Genomic DNA, 22,814 nt, shown 5'->3' on the forward strand with positions numbered 1-22,814 from the left:
TACGCGGGGGACGGGACGGGGCGCGGCGCGGCGCGGGGCGGGGGCGGCGGGGCGGAGAGGGGCTGTCGGTGCAGTCCGAGGCGCGGCAGGACGGACCGGGGAGCGCGGCTGGAGTGAGGTGGTGAGCAGGGGCCGGCGGGGCTGCGGGCGGTGGGTGTGGGGCTGGCAACGCGGGTCCTCCGTGCCCGGCGGGCGGGCCCCGGCTCTGGGCCCCGAGTGCCCGTTCGGAGAACGGGAGGGTGGCGGCGGCGCAGGACGGGAAAGGCGCCGTCGTCATCGCCGCGCGTGGGGAGCGGTGTCCGCCCCGCCTCACCGCGGCCCTGGGTGGCGTGCGGGGGATGCCCGCGTCGCCGTCCCAGTACCTTGACGCCGCCGTGCTGCCCGCGGGCTGCGGGGCGGCCCCGGCCGTGCCGCAGCAGTGCTGAGCCCCCCGCGTTTCGCCGGGGGCTGCAGCGATGGGCCCGCAAGGGGGTGGCTTTCCCCTCCTTGAAAAAACTGCCTCCCTGGCAGTGTGTCAGGATCTGAGTGCTGTCCTGTAGGTTCCAGGTGAACTCTGCACAGGTTTTCGCTTGGCTGTTTTTGCCGCTTGATTCCTGTAGATATTGCTGAGTCAGGTGGCAAGAGATGAGAAATTTGTGCTGATCTAATAGATGGTGTTGTAGAGGATGGCTCTGAGGTTAGTGAGAGCTGTGTGACAAACCTTAGGAATTTTAGAGGCTAGTCGTACAGTTACGTGGTTGATAATTGCTCTAAACCATTACGTACAACCGGTCTAGTTTGCTTTTTACACTCTGGTTAATTTTTTGAGGGGGCCACATTTGGGGTTTGTTTGTATTTTGCATTCTGTTTTGATTCCCAAAACGGATTGCTTTATTTTCTAGTCTCATAGAAATTTTTGATTGCAAACAAGGGCGAGCAGGATTTATGAAGAGTCCCTTTTGAACCACCATTTTGAAACTCAATAGAATTACATAAATGTTAAATTTTAGCTTTATATTTAGTGTTATATCATGCTACAAGTCAGTGTGTGTGTATAAATATTTTAAACAGAGTTATCAGCTGATGTTATACGCTGAAATTTTTTTTTTTATAGTTGACTCTAAAGCAAGATCAGCGTGTGAAATCATCAATATTTTCTAGAAGAGTCAACTGCATAGCAAAAAGCATCTTGCACTTTGGGCAGGTTAAATAAACACGAAAACTTAAAAGAATCCTTTTAGGTTAGGAGCTAGTATCACTCAGTTAACCCCAAGATGAGTCATGAGACATAGCATCAGTTAATAATAAAAGTAAGATATGGATCATTATTGTAATAAATGAATTAATGAATTTTCCCCCATAAATGTGAAAAACAAATTCTGAAGAAAAGATTTTGAAATCTTTCTAGCCCTCCTAATGGTTTTTTTGATTGCCAGATAAATTGTAATTCCAATTTGCCAAATTAGTTGTATTAGCAGTATTACTAGGTACAGGACTGGTAGAACTCTATAAAATCATTTAGTAACTGCTAGTTCTGATTTTCCTGAAATAGAGTGGTATTCAAAATTATTTGTATTTTCAGAGGATGTTGCAATGCCTTTTTTATTTTTTGTGTTGTTTCAAAATCTTCAGCACAGGTATACTTCTGGCTGGGTTATTTTATTTTTCCTAATTAAAAGATAACTTCCATTGTGCTGAGGAGAAATGATAATACTAGTTTGAAACAGGTTTGCAAGAACATAAATATACAAAACAGAATGTAGATTATATGATATAGGGGAAAAGAAGAGATAATATCAGCTTTAAAAAGAGGAGTTTGGTTTTTAATTTTATTTTTTAAAAGCATTTGATCAGGAAGTGAAATAATTTGTTCATAAGGAAGGCAGTCTTCTCAATTATTTTCCCCATTTGACTCCATGAGCCACAAACATCCTGCCACACCTTCACGGTGGAAGGATGAAGAAAAATAGTTAAGTGCTGCTGGTGCTCATGTGATTCAGATTGGTATTGGTGGGAAACCAAGATGATTCTGGTATCTTCAGGAACACTTAGGCAGATAGATTTGCCCTATTATTTTCTCCATTGAACGTCACCTTTGTTTTTAATGTCCAAGCAAAAGAAATAATGCCAGAAGCCCTATGGATGGATTGTTGCATTTAGGACAATGCAAAGGGATTTCTTTAATCCACTTTGAAGTGGCCCAGTGTAGAGCCCTCAGTCCTCCATGGAAATCTTGCAGTGTTAGGTAAATACTGAATTATAGATTTTTGCTGTTAGCCAGGCTATTAAGCATTTGTTTGAGCTTTACAATGCAGTTTTGTAAGCTATTGTTTTTGTGCAGTGAGGAAAGGAAAGTGCATTTACTAATGCATGTAAGAGAGAATGTCACGCCATTTTGTTTCTATGCTATAAAACACAAGTAAACATCTTTGATAAGCCTGCACAGAGCAGGTAGACCAGGATGTGGTCTGAAGGATGTGTTCAACATTCATGTTGTTAGTTACATGAAATACAGCTGTGAAAATTTCTGGTAAATGTTTGTTATCTGTTGGAAGCAAAGGAATGATGAAATGCACCAGTAACCAGGAAATAGTAATGGGTAGAAGAGAACTACCGCAATACTGTTATGTGAGGACTTGCATGCTTCAGATGAAGAGGGAATATTTTTGAATGTAATTAATTTGTATCACGGAATAATACTGAACAGAAAGTCGGGAAGACACAGTCAGAAATGCAGTTCCTGTTGTTGAACATTACCAGTAATGGTTAATTGATAATTTTTATAGCTCATCCGTATTTTTGATAGGAAGAATGAGTACAGAGAAGTAACAGAATTTGGTGAGTGCTTACATAGATGGTAAAAAAAAGAATTTTGAGTCACAGCAATATCACAATTGTATGATAGGAAGATTCTGAGAGATCTGGTGAGAGTAGGGAGGCCTTACTGTTAGAATCACAGAATCTTCCAGTTTAAAGGGACCTGCAAGAGTCATTGAGTTTAGCTGTTAAGTGAATGGTCTATATTGGGATTGAACCCTCAGCCTTGGTATTATTAGCACCATACTTTATGAATGACCCAATCCCAGTGGCAAAGACCTTGAAGAAACCAGGGAGATGTGTATTACAAAAAAAAAGGTTGAGAAGACAGGAGCAGATCATATTATATTTCGGAATATTAGAAATAGATGTGTTTTACATGGAAGGTTGAAGGAAAGGTGAAGATTAGTTTCCTTACTCATCTCTGACTTATGTGGTTTTGCCTTTTATTTCCTGAAGGATGTCTTGTAGGAAAGTGTAGAGCTCTGTCTTCTTTCACTGAATCTTGTACTTATATAAAATAATTCCATTTTTGCAGGTTTGCTAAGTATAGAAAAACAGCCTTGAAAATGCTGTCCAGACTCTTCCGAATGCATGGCCTTTTTGTAGCCTCTCATCCATGGGAAGTCATTGTGGGAACAGTGACTCTCACCATCTGTATGATGTCTATGAAGATGTTCACTGGGAATGATAAGATCTGTGGCTGGAATTACGAGTGCCCCAAACTTGAAGAAGTAAGGATTTAAATTAATTTTATAGTACTTGGTGTTAAATCAGTAGATTCAGGGTTTTCTATGGAATATGATCAGGCTGATGTATTAGGAGTAAAGTAGCCATGCAGAACCTTCTTCATTGCCTTCTTTTCTCATTTTGGATATTAAAGCTGTATGCAAACAGTAATGTACTAATGAACAAGCCTTTTAGTATTTTATTTTTTAAGGCAAGACTAGCAGTGGTATTTATTTTATTCTGAAACTTCACTTTTAGTGCAGCATCACAATGGATTTTTTTATTACTGAAACTTAACAAGTTATTCCTTAGTGTAAAAGCTAACTAAATTGCTTTATATTTCATACAGGATGTTCTGAGCAGTGACATCATCATCCTGACAATCACACGCTGCATAGCCATTCTTTATATATATTTCCAGTTTCAGAACCTAAGGCAGCTTGGATCAAAATACATTTTAGGTATTGTATCTGATTTTTGTATTTGCTGTATGTGTTTTAATTGTTGGGGAGGGTGACTTACCTAAATTGGTAACAAACAGTAACGTTTTAATCCTTATGTTCAGAAAAAATGTTTTGCCTGTATCAAAGTGTGGGTTTTTTTATGAAAGGTTGTGTAGGATTGTATAAACACTGCAAATGTCGTTCTCAAAATAACTGTTTATTGTGTGAATACTTAAAATTACAGAGCTATTTAAGCCAGTTTTAATTTTGCTTAAAATAAATTGAGAGGATTTATGGCTTTTATTTCTGAGACTTACTTTGAATGCGTTCCCAATTTTAGATTTTAATATCTATAAAAATAGCATCTACTTCAGTTTGTATCTTGACTGCTGTTAGTGCACTGAGGCAGAAATTCTCATTCGTCATGATTGATCTAAAAGTGGGTTGGTTCTTTATCTTTTCCAATATATATATGAATGAAAAATTTCCTCTTCTCTTGTTTTTTAAGGTATTGCTGGCCTCTTCACAATCTTCTCAAGTTTTGTTTTTAGTACAGTGGTAATTCACTTCTTGGATAAAGAACTGACAGGTTTAAAGTAAGTAGTGAATTGGTATTCTGGATTTCGTGCTTACTTTTTTTTTTTCCCTGTACCATAAACCTTGAATATTAAAATATGCCTCTTTTTTTTCAGTGAAGCTTTACCATTCTTCCTGCTTCTGATTGATTTGTCAAGAGCAAGTGCATTAGCCAAATTTGCACTCAGTTCCAACTCACAGGTCAGGGGAGTTATTTTTGAGGATTTTTTTGGTTGGATGGTGTTTTACTTTGGGTTTTTTGTTTGTTTGCCTTACAATGGAGATTTTTAATTTAATGTTCAAAACTGAACTTCATCCCATGGCAGGGGATTAGAACCTAGGCAATCTCTAAGGTGCCTTTCAAGACAAACAATTTCATAGTTGTATGAGTAATTCAAGTGGAGAGACATACAGGCAAATACTGTCTTGGGGATACATAAATAACAATCGGATTCTATCCAGATTCTGTGTTCTCTTGTCTTCAAGCCAGATCAGTGTTCAAGTGAACAGTAACATGGTAAAATTAGTGTGCATAGCCATGTGCACTGTTAATTGTCTGCATGAGCATGACTTCGTAAAATTGAAATTTTAAAGCAGCAATGCTTACAGCTCTTCTAAGGAGGCTAGAGTTCCTAGGCAAAGTCTGCCTTAAAATGGGTATTGACAGAAAAAAAGTTAATTTCTAGGGCACAGGAACAATATATAAAGACACATCTAGTGCTACAGTGTTGCTACTGAATAAAGCGTATTTCTAGGCCAAATGTTGGCAGAATGAATGTAACATATGTGCAAACAGGAACATCCATGCTCTAATACATTTAGTGCCGCACAGTAGGAGAGATGGACAGGACATCTTGCTTGTCATAGCCGGTAATGTTTGTTTCCTATTAGTCCGAGTTCAATCCCAAAGTGGGAGTAATTAATACTTACAAAACCCTGTACATGGCATTTGCACATACTAATTCTGACAAAATATTATCTATTATATTTTAATTTAGTATATATTATGCTGTACAGTTTCTATATATGCAATATAATGTGTTCTGTATTATTTTATGATAACTGCAAGTACAGAATTTTTACTAATTTTCAAGAAAATATTTTACAAATAGGTTTACTCTACAGTTTTTTTTTCTGTCTGTTGCCCCAAAACCACCAAACTCTCTAGAGCAAACTCTCTAGAGTTTATCATGCTTGCCTTCTGGAGGAAACCCCTTTTCCCCTAGCAGAAAGCTTTATGCCTTTTTTGACCTCTCTTCTATCAGCTGAGTTAAATATAAAACACTGAAGTAATAGTAGTGAGGGTACAGATATGTGGTTATAAGAAATTTTGAAATGCCATGGCACAAGTGCCTTCTATTTCATGTCTTCAAATTTAGAAGTGTTCTTTTGTATTTACTGTAATTAGTGTCTCTGCCCATCAGTGTTGAAGCAAAGGTAGAGAAATTAATCAAAATGAAGTAATTTTGTGTCAATAGGCTGTCAAAGTATAATAACTTAGAGAAAATAGAACACATTCTGTATATGCTTTCTCATAATAGTTCATCTTCAATGTATGTTTTTACAAGGCCTTACTGCCATAATACTACTCAGTTTACTAGTCTTGTTATGTCTAACTCAATTTCGTTTTTGTCTTCATATTAATGGACAGAAATTTTTCTTTTTAGGATGAAGTAAGAGAAAATATTTCACGTGGGATGGCAATATTAGGCCCTACGTTTACACTGGATGCCCTTGTGGAGTGTCTTGTAATCGGTGTTGGTACCATGTCAGGTGAGCCATACGGTCTAGGGGTCTAAGTGCTTCCAGTTAAAAAAGGCTTTTTGAGAGACATTAGGATATGGAGAGTTTCAAATAATAGGTGTTACCCATGAGAGTGGAGTGACTTAATCTATTTATTTATCTTCTAATTAGCTTATTTTACTGGTTTCTTACAAATACGAATAATACGTACATGTTGGACCAAAGTTTGAAATACAAGTAATTTTTGTATTTCTTGAGCATTGCATAGTAGGAATGAACTTCTGTGCATCTGCTTTCATAAAATTTGTTCGGGTTTTTTTCCAGCTATATTTCATACCTTAACAGCATGTTCCAGAGCACTTGCTCTTGCTCTTCAAGTAACTCCGTTTTTTTCAGGGTATTGTGTATTAATAAGCTGTTTTCTTCTTCATATCTTTGGGACAAAAACTCATTTTGGTATGGCAAATAGGTTTTTTTTAAATAGTTTATAGTGTTAGCTCTTTCATTCTTACTAAGGCAGTGTTGTATTCAATGTGCAACATGGCTAATGTGGCTTTTTCTGGATACTTGTGAAGGAGTAGGCAGGGTGTATACTGTTTCTTCTTGCCTGAACTTCCCATCTTTCAGAAAGGAGTTGAATACATAATGTTGGCTAGTTTTTCTTTGCTTGGTTAAGTAAGGAGTTTCAAGCTTTCATTGTGAAGTTTTAAAATCTTGGTGAACTTTATTTGTATTCATTTAGAATTACACCTTAAAATACTTTTCTGTCAATACATAAGCACATGTTGTGCTTAGAATAAGATAGTGCACAATTACTAGGGATTAAGATGCTTGTTTTTAATTAATCTAGATAGTTTCTTCTGTAATCTGCAATGTCAGTTTAATGGTTTCTTTCTTAGTTCTGCAGCACTTCTTCAAGTATAGCTAACTGCATATTTAAATGTAAAAATTGTCTTTTTATTTAGGTGTACGACAGCTTGAAATTATGTGCTGCTTTGGCTGTATGTCTGTTCTTGCCAACTATTTTGTCTTCATGACCTTCTTTCCAGCTTGTGTGTCCTTGGTATTGGAGGTAAGACCAACTTCAAGACAGCCTCAAGTTTAGTATTCAGCCCTGTGCTTCTGTAGGCTATAATTTTCATCCTGGAGTTACATGCCAGCATGTTCGTCTTCCTTTCAAATTGTACTGGTGACAGTAACTTGTAAATATTACTGTAAATGAATCACACTCAGTAGTAGTTCTGATCTAAAGCAGAATAAACAGATTATACTGTAACTTACTGTCTGTCCAGGGTTTTTCACAATGGAAGTCTAATGTAAGCTGAACAGTAGACTGTAGACTCTTGGTAATTTCTCAATGATCAAATAAAAATGCAGTGAATCTTATTTATTGGTTCTTCTAATATGTACTATATATGACCTAATTTTAAATTTTGGGGTTTTTTTGCAGCTTTCAAGAGAGAGTCGTGAAGGGCGCCCTATATGGCAGCTTAGTCATTTTGCTCGTGTTCTGGAAGAAGAAGAGAATAAACCAAACCCTGTAACACAAAGAGTCAAAATGATTATGGTTTGTGGCTCTTTCTTCTGTGGTTACGCAAATTAGTGAGGTGTCCTTGTGCAAAAAATCAAGCTTTTGTTTCCTATAGGCTTGTATTCTCCAGCCCATTAGTCTGATTTACAGTGGTAGTTTTTAATAACTTCCCCTCTATCTACATGTGTCATTTTTCCTGCCTATGCCATTTCTGTGCCAAGCACTCGGGGCTCTTTCATGTGTACTAATTCCCTCCCTCTTACCCCTGCAGTACCCGCAGCTTCCTTTGCTTAGTTCTTGAGTGAGAGAAAAAAATATGGGTGGGACACATCCAAAGCTACTATACAACAGTGTAACAGTAGGCCAGAAAGGGTGTTAATAAGAGGTGTGGAAAATCAGCTTTTAGACTTTAGAGGCATGGGAAGCATGGGGTAAAAAACACCAAAAAAACTCCAAACAAGAAGAGGACAATATTTACTCTTAGTAGGTTAGATACCAAATTACATTTGAGAAATTAATACTTGTTCTGTGTTTTTGGTACAGTCGCTGGGTTTGGTTCTTGTTCACGCCCACAGTCGTTGGATAGCAGAACCAGCTGCTCAAAACAGTACTGTTGAAAATTCAGTGGGATTGGATGAGAATGCACCGAAGCGAATTGAACCTAATGTTTCACTGTGGCAGTTCTACCTTTCTCGGTGGGTGGCTTCACAGAAGTGTGATCATGCTGTGTTTCTACTGCTGCCAGACTAGAAGCTTGTTGTCCTAGAGCACAATACTTGTGGACTTGCAGGTCTGACCACTGTAGGATTTCTTGGAACCAGAGGTGACATTTCAGAAGACATGCCAATATTATGCCATTTGTCCAAACCCTTGAAGTAGTCAAGAACATGATCAAGAGCTAGCTGTCCTGTATGCGTCAAAACATTGTCTTTTCCCACTAGCATCTTTCATAGCATACTGGAAGATAAACTTCAGACTGCATTAGAGTAATTACTTATTCAGAGCTTCTGACCATTCACACAAAAGTGCAAAACCCATTTTATACTACGGCTTTTCCTTCAGCTTTATTCAAGTTAGTGTCACCTGTGGTTTCATGTTATTTCTGAGAACTCAGAACCTTCTGATTTAGCCAGGGTTTTTTTTCCCCTCTTAGCAGTTCATCTTGCATCATAGTAGTCATTAGTGGTAGAGGATGATAAATGAAACTTTCTGTCTTGTCATTGGGGTACAGGTGTTAAATCAATTTGATGTAGCTGTTAGTGAACCTTTTACAGTCATTTTTCCTACTGGGGCTGCTTTTTAGCCAGATTTAGCTAAATTTAGCTCTTTAATGACATCTGAAGATTTTTATGTTGATAGTAGTATCCTAGCCTAGCATACTTCGATGTCCTGGTAGAAAATATCTTTTGACTGGAATTTCTTTAACTATAAATGATAATGGAATTACTACCCTTTCTGAAGCAAAGAATGTAAGAATGCTGTTATAAGCAACAAATTGTATGTACTGTGTATTTACTTTTTGAACTTTTTTAGAATGGCCAGTATGGATATTGAGCAAGTAATCACTCTTGGATTAGCTCTTCTCCTTGCTGTCAAATACATTTTCTTTGAGCAAGCAGAGACTGAATCTACCCTCTCACTGAAGAATCCCATAACATCTCCTGTGATGGTACAGAAAAAAGTCTCTGAAAATTGTTGCCGGAAGCAGACTGGACTTCTGAAAAACAATCACAAATCTAACACAGCAGAAGAAGCTTTCATTCCCAAAGATGGAAGTGGTAGGTAATTTTTACAAATCTAAAGACTGGACCCATTCATGAGTATTTGGAGCAAACAGTGCAATCTGTGGTAGCATGTTAGATTTGGTATCAAAACTTCAGGATTTTGTAAACCGGAGTTCATTTTGATTATCTTTGTGCAGCTGAAGTCATAAAACCTGTATTAGCAGAGTCATCAGCCAAGGCTACATTTGTGGTTGGCAATTCCAGCCCTGTAGAAACTTCTTCATATCTCAGTGGAAAAGAGGAAGAAATTGAGTTACCTAAAGAACCACGTTCTATTGAGGAATGTGTTCGTATACTTGGAAATGCGCAGGTATAGAAAAATAACTTTTTTTTATTTAACCTCTACTGCAACATCTGATTTAAGAATTGTTAGAGTTCTTTTCCCAGCTTTTAGATTCTCCCATTGGTTTTGATCTCATTCTTCAGAAAATTACATGGCTTTAATAACTTTGGGGGGGTGTGGAGGTCATGAGTAAAACAAAACCCTTTAATGAGTTACTTCTCAAGTCAGTTGAGAAGGGTGGGGGGAGGGAGCAGCTTCATCATTCATAGCATACCAAGTCTTTGGAGCTTCATCATGTACACATACAAGTGTGCGTCTGATCATGAAAGTTCTTGATCATATTCCAGCCTGCTGTAAAACCTGATGTTTGTAGTTGACTCCTTTAGCAAAGTAAAGTTGTTACCCTTTTTCTTTTGGAAACATTTAAAAGGATTTTCACCAGGAGAATCTGTATTTTCTCTCCATCCTTCATGTTTCCAGGAAGGAGCAAAATTTCTTACTGATGCTGAGGTTATCAGCTTAGTTAATGCAAAGCATATTCCTGCATACAAACTGGAAACCCTGATGGAAACCCAGGAGCGAGGTGTATCCATTCGCAGACAGATGTTATCTAAGAAACTTCCTGAACCTTCCTCTTTGCAATATCTTCCTTATAGGAATTATAATTATTCTTTGGTAAGTACTAAATAGACAAGCAAAACTCAGTGTAAAACTGTTTTCCAAACAAATGAACAAGACCTGTTGGAATGAGTCCAGAGGAGGCCACTAAGTTGATCAGGGGTTGGAATACCTCTCCTGTGAGGACAGGCTAAGAGAGTTGGGGCTTTTCATCCTGGAAGAGGAAGCTTTTGGAAGAGGTTATAGCACTTTCCAGTACCTGAAGGGGGCTTACAAGAGAGCGGGAGAGGGACTTAGCACAAGGACACGTAGTGAAAGAACAAGGGGGAAGAGCCTTAAGCTGAAGAAGGGCAGATTTAGATGTTAGAAGAAATTCTTTACTGTGAGTATGGTGAGACACTGTAAGAGGTTGCCCATAGAAGCTGTGGATGCTCCAACCCTGGCAGTGTTCAAGGCCAGATTGGATGGGACTCTGAGTAACCTGGTCTAGTGAAAGGTGTCCCTGTCTTGGGCAGGGGGTTTGGATCTTGATGGTCTTCATGGTCCCTTCCAACCCAAACAAGTCTATGATTCTATGAAATAAATCTTTAGTGATGTATGTGAATTGACAATGACCTTGGTCAAAACTGATGTAGAAGGAAAAAAATAAAAAGCAAACATAAGGCACCCCCTTAATTGCTCTTGATGTTTTTTAACCTAGGGCAGTGGGTGAGTTTTGTAAGTTATCCAAAAAATATTTCCTATCAAAGTATGCAGCTGCCTTATCTCAGAAATGCAGTCCTACTAATACTGAGCCACAGTTCAACTGAATGATAATACTACCTTGAGCTCAAGTTAAAGCTGAAAATTATTTTAAACTAATTTTAAAATTTTAGGGTTATTTAAATAACATTTAATGCTGTATAGAATTAAATACATCTGCCTGGACTTGAATAGTGATAGCTGTTGATAGCTGTAGCTGTTAACTTTTTGAAGTAGCAATGAGTTGCTTTATGGGTAAATTTGTGGGTGTATTTTGCTAAGATACCTTGGTGTAGTCATAGGCGTAGTATATAGCATGCTGTACTGTACCACTGGAGTGTAACCTTAGTGATTGTTTTGTGGGGCTTTTTTTTTAAGGTTATGGGAGCTTGCTGTGAAAACGTGATTGGATATATGCCTATTCCTGTAGGCGTAGCAGGACCACTGTTTTTGGATAACAAAGAGTTCCAGGTGCCAATGGCAACAACAGAAGGATGTCTTGTAGCAAGCACAAACAGAGGATGTAGAGCAATATGTGTAAGTATTGTTTGACTTGAAAAGCTTGAAAAGCTTCCTATATTATAAAACATATTGAAGTTTATATTGTTGGGAGTGAAAGCTCCTCTGGACTCAGGCCCAGAGGGAAGCCAAAGCACAGGGATTCAATTAAAACCTTTGGACAAGCTGAGATACATGAAACTACACCAGAGTGAAATAGAAATACAGATTTTTAACTTTTAGTAGAAATATATGCTAAGTGCCTTAAACATTAAAAAGCTGTAGCAGAGACCTTAAACACAGCTCTTGCTGCAGCAGTGTTACCTTTTGACAGAATTCTTTACTTTAGACAAAATACAGATAGAATTATACTGTTCACATTTTTTAGATAGAGTGTTCACATAAACAATAAGAACTGATAGAAATTGTATATGCAAATCTGTGTGATACCTGTGTAGCACTTGTGTAAAACTTAGGATTGTTAGAATTAGAGCGGGGTAGGTTAAGAAAAGGAAAACTAGAATCGTGTGTTAATTTTATTGGTCAATTAACAAATATAATCCACACTTCTGTAAGAAAAAATATGTGGAGCATATAGAGCATATAGAAGAAGAACCTGGTTTTGCCTGCTGTTGCTGCTGCTGCTTGCCTTTATCGTGTAACTCCCCTTGGAACTCTGCCCTCAAGAAAGCTGTGAGACTATGAAATAAAGAACTTAGCAGAACAGCAGCCTCCTCTGCTCTCTTACCCTGGTCTGAGAAAGAAGGGTACCCCATCAAAAGCTCAACATTATATAATGCATATTTTTGACGTCCTGAAAACTAAAATTTCAGTAATCTTACTCTGTTCCTCTTCTGCTTTGGCTTTTAGCTTGGTGGAGGAGCAAGTAGCCGCATTCTGGCAGATGGGATGACTCGAGGACCTGTTGTAAGGTTGCCCACTGCTTGCCAGGCTGCAGAGGTGAAAGTCTGGCTTGAAAGCCCTGAAGGTTTTAAAGTAATGAAGGAAGCTTTTGACAGCACAAGTAGGTTAGTACAATGGCTGTTCCAGCTTAATTTCCAGACATAAGACTTCTATGGATGGTTGAAGACTTCTATGAATTGTTTTTTTTGGAGTACTGCAATAGAGGAAATTACATCTTTGTTTTGGCTAGCCCATGTAGTGAGTATCTAAAAGGACAAAAGTCACTCTGGCTATGTACCAAGGCTAGCAATAAGCATTTTTCACTGACAGTGGTAAACTACTGTATATTAACAACAAATAGATACACATTGTGTAATAATTAATAGAATATTAGTTTGTCTAAGCATTTAAAAAAAATCCTAAGCTTATTTTGATTTTTACTAGGCAAAGTAACTGTAACTGTAGTTACTATGCAGAAAAAAACCCTCGAAGTTTGGTCTTTGACCTTTCAGATGATAATATTAATACTTAATCTGTGAGGTTTCAGAAAGTACAAGATAAACTAATGCTAGAGCTGAAATGCTAAAAAATGTAAAACAGTGCTAAGAATAAGTCTGTTTCGAGGCTTAGAATTTTTTCTAAGGCTTATGATTACCTTCTTACTGTAGGAAGATTCAGAGAGAGATTTCCTTACTTCTTGTGTTTCTTAACAAGTGTCAGCCAAAGATACATCTGTATTTTGGCCAGAATCAGCTCATGCTGCTTTTTAAATGCTGTATTTTCTGCGTTTTGAGCAACCTGTGCAGCTTGCACTGTTGAAGATAGCATGCTTTTTGCCTTGCTGTAAAACTGACATCAGAATTTCCAAAGGCCTCATTGTTACTTTATATCTGGTAGTGAGATGTTTTAAGGAATACAAATGAATAAAGTTGATGTTAGCAGTTCAGGATATTTTATTTCTTGAAGTCCAGAAAACATAAAAAGGCAGTGAACACTTTTACAGTGAATATTTTTAAGGTACTTATTCAAGAAAACACCATCCCTGGAAGTGTTCAAGTAATGACTAGGTATTGCACTTGGTGCTGTGGTGCTTTTGAAAAGATGGTTGTCTGTCAAAGACTGGACTTGTCTTGCAGGTCTTTTCCAAAGGATTCCTGAAGGAATGTGTGCTTCTGTATTTAGCAGCACAATTTGCAAAGATTTACTGTCATTTTGCCACTTAAAACTAATCTTCCCTTTGAGGATTGTAAGTAATAGTTACATTTTCTTGCAGGTTTGCCCGCCTACAAAAACTTCTCATCAGTTTGGCTGGTCGTAACCTTTATATCCGTTTTCAGTCTGGAACAGGGGATGCAATGGGAATGAATATGATTTCAAAAGTAAGGACCAGTCCCCTTAAGTATTTTTTAAAAATGTGTATTCCTTTTAAAAATAAAGGTAGCCTAATAGCCTGTGACTACTTGACATCTGAAAGACAGATAAGACACAGTGCTCTTTGCACAAAATAATAAAAATGTTTGATTTTGTCAAGTATAGACTAGAATAGGCAGAGAATGATGAAAGAAAAAAGTAATTTTTTATTTTAATTTTTTAATAATTATTTAAAGAAAGTATTTTTGATAATCGGAGAAACTAAGTTGGTTGCTCTGTTGCTTGGAGCAAAAGATTTTATCCAGCAGTAATTATTCTGTTACTGTGTTTATCACTTCCTAGTAAATAAAGGATTAGGAGTGGCAGCAAAAAGGTGTTCTCTAGTTTTGTTTGTTTGTTTTTATGCAAATATGTGGAAGACATAATCCTTAGATTACTGGGATGCCTTAGGCTATATGAAATGAATAGTCTTAAACTTTTTATAGGCAGTCAAAACCATTATATAAGTGGATCTGATCATAGATGAGTCCTAATATAGCAGATTTTCTAGTCTGATTTCCTGGTGTAGAGAAGCTCTTTGCACTACATTTGAAATTAACTCATTTCATGCCTGTAATGTTTCACTTGGTTCATGTTGTATCTTCAGTATGGTAACCATATGTCCATGCACCTAGAGTGGATCCAGGGAGTCTGTATGTATTGGGAAAAATCATTTATTCCCCAGTATAATTCCCAAAGTGGTTAGAAAAAAGACAGTCGTAATTGTTTGGGTTTTTTCCCTCCTGTTTCTTGTTTCTTCATGAAATGGTGTTCTTTTCTTCCACTGTACCTGATTATCTGTGGATGCAAAAATGCTGCTAGCAAGAAATTTTCCTGCTTCTTTCTAAGTCCGTGGGATACTTTTCTCTCTCACAGAAGAGGCAGCAGAGTTCTATAAACTATGAACACCTGCGGCCTTGACGAGCTTTGTTTATAGTACAGTAGGAAAATATTTTGACAATGGATGTTTTAGGATTTTAGCCAATCACCCCCAATGGGTGGCTGATCCTTTGTCCAATTGGACTATGAAAAAAAATGTCTATAAAAGAGTTTGTAAAATAATTAAATAAATCAGTCTTGGTGCAGAATTCCTGCCTGCTGGATCTCTCTCCCCTCTCTTCCCTACAGCTGTGGGATACAGTAATAATTATCTGATTAGAGTACTGTTCCCCTGTCCTTGAGTAGCTTGTTTTACACCCATAACGATAAACGTAGCCTATTACGTGTTTCTCTCTAACAGGGTACCGAAAAAGCACTGGCAAGGCTGAATGAAGAGTTTCCTGACCTTCAGGTTATAGCTATCAGTGGTAACTACTGTACAGACAAAAAACCTGCTGCTATAAACTGGATAGAAGGAAGAGGGAAGTCTGTTGTCTGTGAAGCAGTCATTCCAGCTAAGGTTGTTAGAGAAGTAAGTGTCTGCTCTCTTGTTTATAAAAATGCATACATTTTGCAAAACTGATGCTCACTTTACATCGTTACATATCAGCTGAAAGTTGTTTTCCAGGTAAGGATAGTTCTTACATGTCTTTTCAGGTACTTCTGTAGGATAAGCTATTTTTCCTGAGTCAGTAGATACTTTCTTTTTCATTGTGTCTGGTGTGAAATAATGTGTATGTGTTTAACGATGCATATCTAGTCGAAGGCATCAGGATTTTCATGGTTGACCTTTGAAAAATTATGTCACATTTTGACAGATGTTTACATGTGGTGTTCTGCCTGTCATTAAACCCAGTCTTTTTTTAACCCTTTCACTCATTTTTTTGTCTCACATGCACTTGGCTTTCTCTTCAGTTTTTATATGCTTCCTACTACCATGAAAACAGATATTCAGGTGGTTTACATTAATTCAAAGCTGTCTTGGCATCTTGCATGACGAAGGGTAACCTTTATAAGCAATGCCAGTTGTATTCTCTGGCCAGCTTGTCCTCCGTGATAAAACAGGATCTTAGTTTTTCCTCCACCTGAGTTCAGAAGATGGCCTCTGTGTGTCAGACAAAATCCATTGCCTGTTACCTGGTTGCCAGCACTGGCCATGAGAGACAATATCCAGGGAGGAGTTCACTACATTGTAACACTTGTTTGAGATCTTATGGCTGGGTGTTTGCATATTTGATAGGGGGTTTTTTTGTTTGCTTTCCCCTTGTGATTTGTCCAGTCCCTTTTGGAAAACTATGTAAACTTCTAGGACTAGTATTCTGGGCAGAATTCCACAGTCCAGCTCCACTTTGTGTGAGAACTACTTTCTTGTTGATTCTGTTTGATGATGCCCCAGTTTTGTACTGGGTCAGATACTTAAGGCTTGTATCTTCGCTCTACTGCTCTAAGATTTTACAGCTGTGACATAGCCCTTCCACATTCTCAGCTATTCTCTTTTTCAGATTGAAAAGTACTAGTTTCTCTATCGGGAATGAGTTATCAGGCTTCTAGCATGTCTTTGCACATCCTTATCTCTGCATCTTTTACAGTTCTAACATTTCTAAAATTCTGGGTACAGAGTTGGACACAGGATTCAAACTGTATGTGCAGAATGGATTTATACATTGACATAGTTTATGTCTTCTGGGGTAGTTAACTGTTTTTCAAATTGTTGGCATTTTATAGCTGAGTCACTGGCAGTATCTATTACAACCTCTGGATTTCATTCCAGAGTAGTAATGGGGAGGTAGTCCTTTTATAATGGACATTGATCATTTGTAGGTAAATTTGGGAAGGTTTTCCTCAAACCCCAGTCCTGTGTGTCACTACATTTACTTATACTGAACTCTGAATACATAAATGTTCCATTTTTGTCAATGTTGCAGACTTGGTGTAGAGCTCCGTAAATGATAACTGTTCCTGCTATGCAGGAATATCCTAAATTTTGCTCAACAATACCATCTCTTTTGACCATCTTTGATCATTTTTATATTAAATTCAGTATAAATCTCTTGAAAGTTTCAAAATACAGTCAGTATAGTATAAATGTGCCACTTAATTTTATATTACTGTGCATAGTGTTTATTTACCTACATAGCGTAGTGGCTTGTGTTGGAACTTTTCAGTTTGGCTCCATATTTGTATGCAAACAAATTTGGGAAGAGTTTAGTGTCTGGAACAGGTTGACAGGAACATTACAATCGTGTCAAGCATATCCCAAATTAATGGGATATTTCTGCCAAGATGATTTTGCTTGTTCCATTCCAAATATAAGGAAGACTTTGAAATGAGGTATGCAGCTGTGAGCTTTTCTCAAAGGCCTGTACAAGTACAAACCCTTTGCACTGACTTTTCCATTGTTACTTGGACATCCTACGTTTGAAAGTCTCCTTTGGAAGAAAAATAAAAGGTATCTAGGACAATGATTGAGTCAAATTCCATGTAGAAGCAAACAAGGGGTGAGGGCCATAAATAACCATAAATAGAGTATTTCTACTCCTGCCTGAGGAGAGGGATAGTAAAAATGTGTCTATCACCTTGTCCAGGTGCTGAAAACAACTACGGAAGATCTAGTTGAAGTCAATATAAACAAAAATTTGGTGGGTTCTGCGATGGCTGGTAGCATAGGTGGCTACAATGCACACGCAGCAAACATTGTGACAGCAATCTACATTGCCTGTGGTCAGGTAGGTTTGTTTTACACCAATTCAGATTTTCTTCAGTTCAGTAATCTTAATCAAACACTGATTTAAGTGTCTGGATTGTTGTTTTGTTTCTCCTCCTTGATCTGAAGGATGCTGCGCAGAACGTGGGCAGCTCCAATTGCATCACTTTGATGGAGAGAACTGGTTCCACCAACGAAGACCTGTACATCAGCTGCACGATGCCTTCTATAGAAATAGGGACTGTTGGCGGAGGCACTAACTTGCTCCCACAACAGGCCTGTTTGCAGGTATAGTTCTGAAAGCTACTTACCTTCTTAATCAAAGGTTGCTTTCATGTGGTGTGCAAGAAATATTGTGGGAATGGGGCTGCTTGAAACTTGGTGTATTTTACATGAAAATGTTAGAAATGTGTAATGAATTGTTTTCATATATCTAGTTTCTAAAGCTTAAGACATTTACAGTATTAAAGAGACTCACTCATTGGATATAATTTGGAAAGACTTACTTTAATACTAAATATATCAAAAATTGATTTATATTTCATAGCATAATACTGCCTTGTATTTTTCTCCAGATGTTAGGGGTTCAAGGTGCAAGCCAAGATAACCCTGGTGAAAATGCCCGTCAGCTTGCTAAAATTGTCTGTGCTACAGTGATGGCAGGGGAATTATCACTAATGGCTGCTCTTGCAGCAGGGCATCTAGTCAAAAGCCACATGATCCACAACAGGTAAAAAATGGAAAAATTTGTGTATTTCTCTGCTGTTTTGATCCTCTTACAAGTACATGAGAGTCAATAATAATTATGTGATTAATTGCAATACATAAGACCAGTGTAACATTTTAACTGTCTAATGTAGTTATCTTGCTGTTTGATTAGGTCAAAAATAAATCTACAGGATCTTCAAGGAACCTGCACTAAAAAGGCAGCTTGAATACTAAAACGGCTTTGAAATGAAGAATTGTTCTAGTAACTGACCCAGGTGCACAAGGAAAAAAAACCAAAATCTATGAAGTTTAGAATAAAGATCACCTCCAACTCAATGATGTCTGTGTAAGAGAAACTAAGAGATCAAGACTTGAGACTAGTAATACTTGACCTTCTTCAATGGTTAGAGATGACTGTGAAAGAAGTCCTATCAGATGTCTTGAACATGGCTTTTGAATTCTTACTCTTACACATCATTTTCTAAAGAGTCAGTCTTATGTTTTTACAAGTCGAGATTATTTTGCCTAACAAGGTCGTGGTAACTACTAAACTGAAAAGTAATGTAATGTACTTTGTATGTTTAAAGTAACAAAACAAAAGAAGTTGGTGTAAGCTTGGCTTGAATGCACTGGTCCTTGCCATCTCTATTTTCTGGTTAGACAAGCATCTTTTTTAAAGTGATGGCAAGCCTAATCACTTTCTATAAACTCCCAGTTTTAATTTGTTCACATGTAAACAGGTCTTAGGCTATCAAACAGTTTAATTGAATTTTATTAGTTTAATAGAAATCTGTCTATATATAGTACGTAATTTGCTGCTGCTTCAGCTAAGCAGTGTTCAGTGTTGAACTCCAAAATTTAGGTTGTTCCTTTATGTAAAATTTGTGATCTGTAAAGTTCTGAACTGTTAAATATAATCTGTACTGAAGTAGGGAAGAACAGTATCTTCAACTGTTTTGTTACTTTGTAGAAAAAATGAAATGGTAACTTCAAAAACAGTTATGTGTCAGACAGGTGTTTAAGTAAATGTAGTTTCTCAAATTTTATTTTATAGGAGTGCATTCAAACAAACAAGAGTCAAGAAGAGATGTTTACACTTACTTAAAAAGAAGTCTCTTAAGGAATCTACATACACATTGTGTACCTTATGTTGGGGATTTTTTTATAAGGTGTTTGACACTTATTCTCCAAGAATAGGTGCTTGTCCACCGCTTAAGCTGAGATACAATGAAGCCAGAAAACCACACCGTTCTTGAAAAAAAAAAAGGGGATTTTCTTCTTTTCATTTCCTTTTAAACTTTTGTTTTGAGGGGGGGGAGTATTTATTTTAAGAAGAAATCTTACCTTTTTTGTCAATGAAAAGTACTAATTAAGGGGATTCAATGAAATGACATGTTAATGTAAGAAGCAGTTTTTGTAATAAAATACTGTACTTGGACCAGTGAAGCAGTCTCAGGTGTTGTTACTGTAATAAAGAAAACCCAGGTTTATTCTGGTTTGATTCACCTTTGGGAATACTGCTAAAGGCATAGCCCTGCCTAGTTAATCACAGGATGAAGATTATTAATATGCTTGATGATTTTTTTGATTGGTTGATTTGGGCTTTTCTTGTTTGACTTTTGTGGGGGGAATCTGGATTGGGCTGGTATTCCTGCACCATCATTCCTGAAGGGGTGACTAGTAGAGGTGCTCTTCTAATGTGCAGATTTGATATACATCATGGTGGGTTGCTTTGTAGTACATCTATGCATTAATATCCATTGTAATGAGCTCATAAATGTAATGTGCAAGCATGAAGACATACTACATGCTAGATATGTTATAATGGCATGTAAATAGCAAATGCCATGAATGTTTATCTTCCTGCAGTATTGTTGCTGATCACTACTATTTTTATTTAAGAAAACTTGGAATTACTTTGTTTCTATGTTCATTCAATGATTATTTAAAGTAACACTGGTCGGGCAATAAATGGTGGTTCAGTGTTCATTTTGGTGGATTTTACTGACATTCTGTCTGGCAGAATTACCTTTTTGTATTATTACTAAACTGTGTACATTTTGGTACAGAACTACTTTCTCAGTTTCAGTAAAACCATGGAAAACACATTGGCATAATTGTGGTATTTTAAGGTTACTTCATGACTTAGTGACTTATATTTGTAGAGAGTCTAAACTAAGAGAGTTAATGAAGAGACACACTGGCAAGCAGTGCTAAACACAGCGGGGCTGTGACACCAGAACTTCTCCCCTTGTTTGCAGAAGCCTGTTGGCACTCATTTATTCTCCTCAAAGCTTAATTAGGCAGTTTGCCCACGCGGGAGAACTAACTCACTGCAACGTTGGAGATACCGTCTGCTGGGGCCTGTTTGGCAAAATCAAACCACCTGTCTAGAATCTAATTTCTAGAGATGCCATGACTTCAGTGCTGTACTTTTACTATTGATAATGGCTTTCCAAATATTTTGAAACCCTAGGGAAAAAAAACCCCAGTAAAAATAGTGAGTTTGACTCTGGTACCATCTTGCTTCTCTCATTACCTCATTTCTCCTCTTTGTCCTGAATCTACTTTACCCTGTAACACACCAGCCCCCTTCTGCTGCCTGGGGTGGAAGTTTCAGCGCTGTGACTCTTGCAAGCACTTCAGCCCCAGCTGCCTCTAACCACACAGTCATTGCCCACTTCGATTTCCCCAGCTGCTGTAAGGCCCTGTCAGTGAACTGAGTGTTACTGAACCTTCCTGACGGAGGGAGCAGCTCCGGCACAGGGACGCACACCACCACTCCGTGCACAGCTGTGATACCGGAAGCCTGGTATAGCAGGTGCTTATCTGGGGGGATGTGGCTCTGCCAGGCTCTGCCAGGCTCCAGCACAGGCATGCCTAGGCAGGCACTCTGATTCCTGGAAAAGAGCACAGCTGGGAGACCACTTTTTGGGTGCAGTGAGAGCTCTGGCTACTACTCGGAGTGCTTTTCAGATACATGATCCTCTCTGTTTCTCTTAGGGCATGGCTTACCATATTCAAGGTTGTATCCTCTTTCTCCCTATGGCTTTGGTTAGGGAAGGTTCACATTGCACAATGACACCTGCTGAAACAAGATGATGGTTTGGGATCCTCTCTGTTGCCTCAGGGCAGGCCTCTCAGGTCCACCTTGCCTTGCATGCAGAGCAATGACACTGCTGTGCATCCAGTGACACCCCTAGCACTGACAATTCTGTACCTTCTCCTCCTGCCCCGGGATGACTGCTGGCCCCAGGCTCACCCTGCTTACCAGCCTGTGTGAAGGGGGAGGCCTGCCTCCAAAGTTAACCTCATCTCAGTGCTCCAGGGCTTTAGCAATCTGTTACACAATGCAAAATTACTTAGCATCCAATCTTCACCACTGGTTTAACTTCAGCCTGCTCTTAAGGGACTCCAGGAGCTTTGGCCCCAGCTTTCACAGGTGTTCCCAGTCCATTCCCACTAGGACTTAGGCCTTCTAGAAGAACAGGGTGGGTTGACCTTGTTTTCTGCCCCCACTCCAGCAGGACAGGAAAGAAAAACTGTAAAGGCAAAAGTGAGAAGACATAGATTGAGACTGCTTAAAAGGTAAAGTGAAGCTACATACGGAAAGCAAAACAATTTATTCACGATTCTCCATCAGCAGGCAGAGCCTCAGCCCACTAACAGTTACTTGAGAAGACAAGTGCCACAGCCACAAATGTTCCCCTTTCCTCATCTTTTTCTCGGAGCTTTTGGTGCTGGGCACAATGCCATCTGGTATGGAATATCGCTGTGGTCAGTTGTGATCAGACATGACTCCCTGCATTCCCTCAGAGCCTCTCACTCACCTCCAGCCCACTCAACTGGCAGCAAATGCAGGAGAGAAAGATGCACAAAAAGAAAACCTTCATGCTGGCAAACCCTGCTCAGCAACAGCCACAATGCTGCTGTGTAACCAATGCCCTTAGTCACAAATCCAGAACACAGCCTCATACAGGCTGCTATGGAGACAGCCACAGCCAGTACAAAAATAGAAAATCTAGATCTTGGCACCAGTATCCACAACAACTGAGATCCACAACAGCGAAGTAAAGACCAGCTCTTAGAATCACAGAATGGTTTGGGTTGGAAGGGACTTTAAAGAAAGCATTAATTTTCAACCCCCGAACTGTGGGCAGGCACACCTTCACTAGACCAGAGAATCACGGAATCATTTAGATTGGAACACACCTTTAGAATCGAGTTCAACTCTAAACCTAACACTGCCAAGTCCACAGGCTAAAAAGGCATCGACCTGGTGGACCTGTTATGTTTTCAGGGTTCTTCCTTCCTGTTATGTGGCCTGATGGCACACATTGAAACAGACATGATGCAATTCTCTTCCTCTCCCTGTATCCTGGAGGCCTTTCCCATAGACATAATACACCAGACACAACCTGGGTGTCAACAGGAGCCAGCCCTGTTTCCTTTCTCCTCCTTGTAGTGA

General features: G+C 38.6%; 1 protein-coding gene and 1 long non-coding RNA gene across 3 annotated transcripts in view; one reads left to right on the forward strand and one right to left on the reverse strand.

Annotated features, from left to right (window-relative positions):
• Window positions 1-27: 27 nt before the first annotated feature.
• Window positions 28-20,452, forward strand: HMGCR (3-hydroxy-3-methylglutaryl-CoA reductase). Of its 2 annotated transcripts, none has more exons than XM_039567079.1 (20): window positions 28-121; window positions 3,335-3,530; window positions 3,875-3,986; window positions 4,477-4,564; window positions 4,661-4,745; window positions 6,212-6,317; window positions 7,253-7,359; window positions 7,738-7,854; window positions 8,362-8,513; window positions 9,352-9,596; window positions 9,740-9,912; window positions 10,366-10,560; window positions 11,623-11,781; window positions 12,613-12,770; window positions 13,919-14,024; window positions 15,296-15,466; window positions 17,520-17,660; window positions 17,768-17,926; window positions 18,214-18,368; window positions 18,519-20,452. In XM_039567079.1, the coding sequence occupies exons 2-20, from the start codon at window positions 3,366-3,368 to the stop codon at window positions 18,571-18,573; spliced, it is 2,649 nt and encodes an 882-aa protein (XP_039423013.1). In that variant the 5' UTR covers window positions 28-121; window positions 3,335-3,365; the 3' UTR covers window positions 18,574-20,452. The 2 variants fall into 2 exon arrangements, with proteins under 2 accessions (XP_039423013.1, XP_039423012.1); XM_039567078.1 differs by having other exon boundaries at window positions 48-118.
• The window catches only part of LOC104685134, a 9,282-nt gene continuing 5,841 nt past the window's right edge, over window positions 19,374-22,814 (reverse strand). Inside the window, exon 3 of the long non-coding RNA XR_751058.3 lies at window positions 19,374-21,888. This is a non-coding gene — a long non-coding RNA (uncharacterized LOC104685134). The remainder of the gene's footprint in view (window positions 21,889-22,814) is intronic.

The sequence above is a fragment of the Corvus cornix genome, chromosome Z (assembly GCF_000738735.6).
Source record: "Corvus cornix cornix isolate S_Up_H32 chromosome Z, ASM73873v5, whole genome shotgun sequence".
NCBI classification, from domain to species: domain Eukaryota; kingdom Metazoa; phylum Chordata; class Aves; order Passeriformes; family Corvidae; genus Corvus; species Corvus cornix.

Excerpts from the sequence above, each read along its gene's own strand:
- HMGCR (XM_039567079.1), top strand. The coding sequence starts at position 3,366 with ATGCTGTCCAGACTCTTCCGAATGCATGGCCTTTTTGTAGCCTCTCAT. Across the intron at positions 3,987-4,476 it reads TGGATCAAAATACATTTTAG|GTATTGCTGGCCTCTTCACA; the intron begins GTATTGTATCTG and ends TTGTTTTTTAAG. Across the intron at positions 15,467-17,519 it reads CAGCTAAGGTTGTTAGAGAA|GTGCTGAAAACAACTACGGA; the intron begins GTAAGTGTCTGC and ends CACCTTGTCCAG.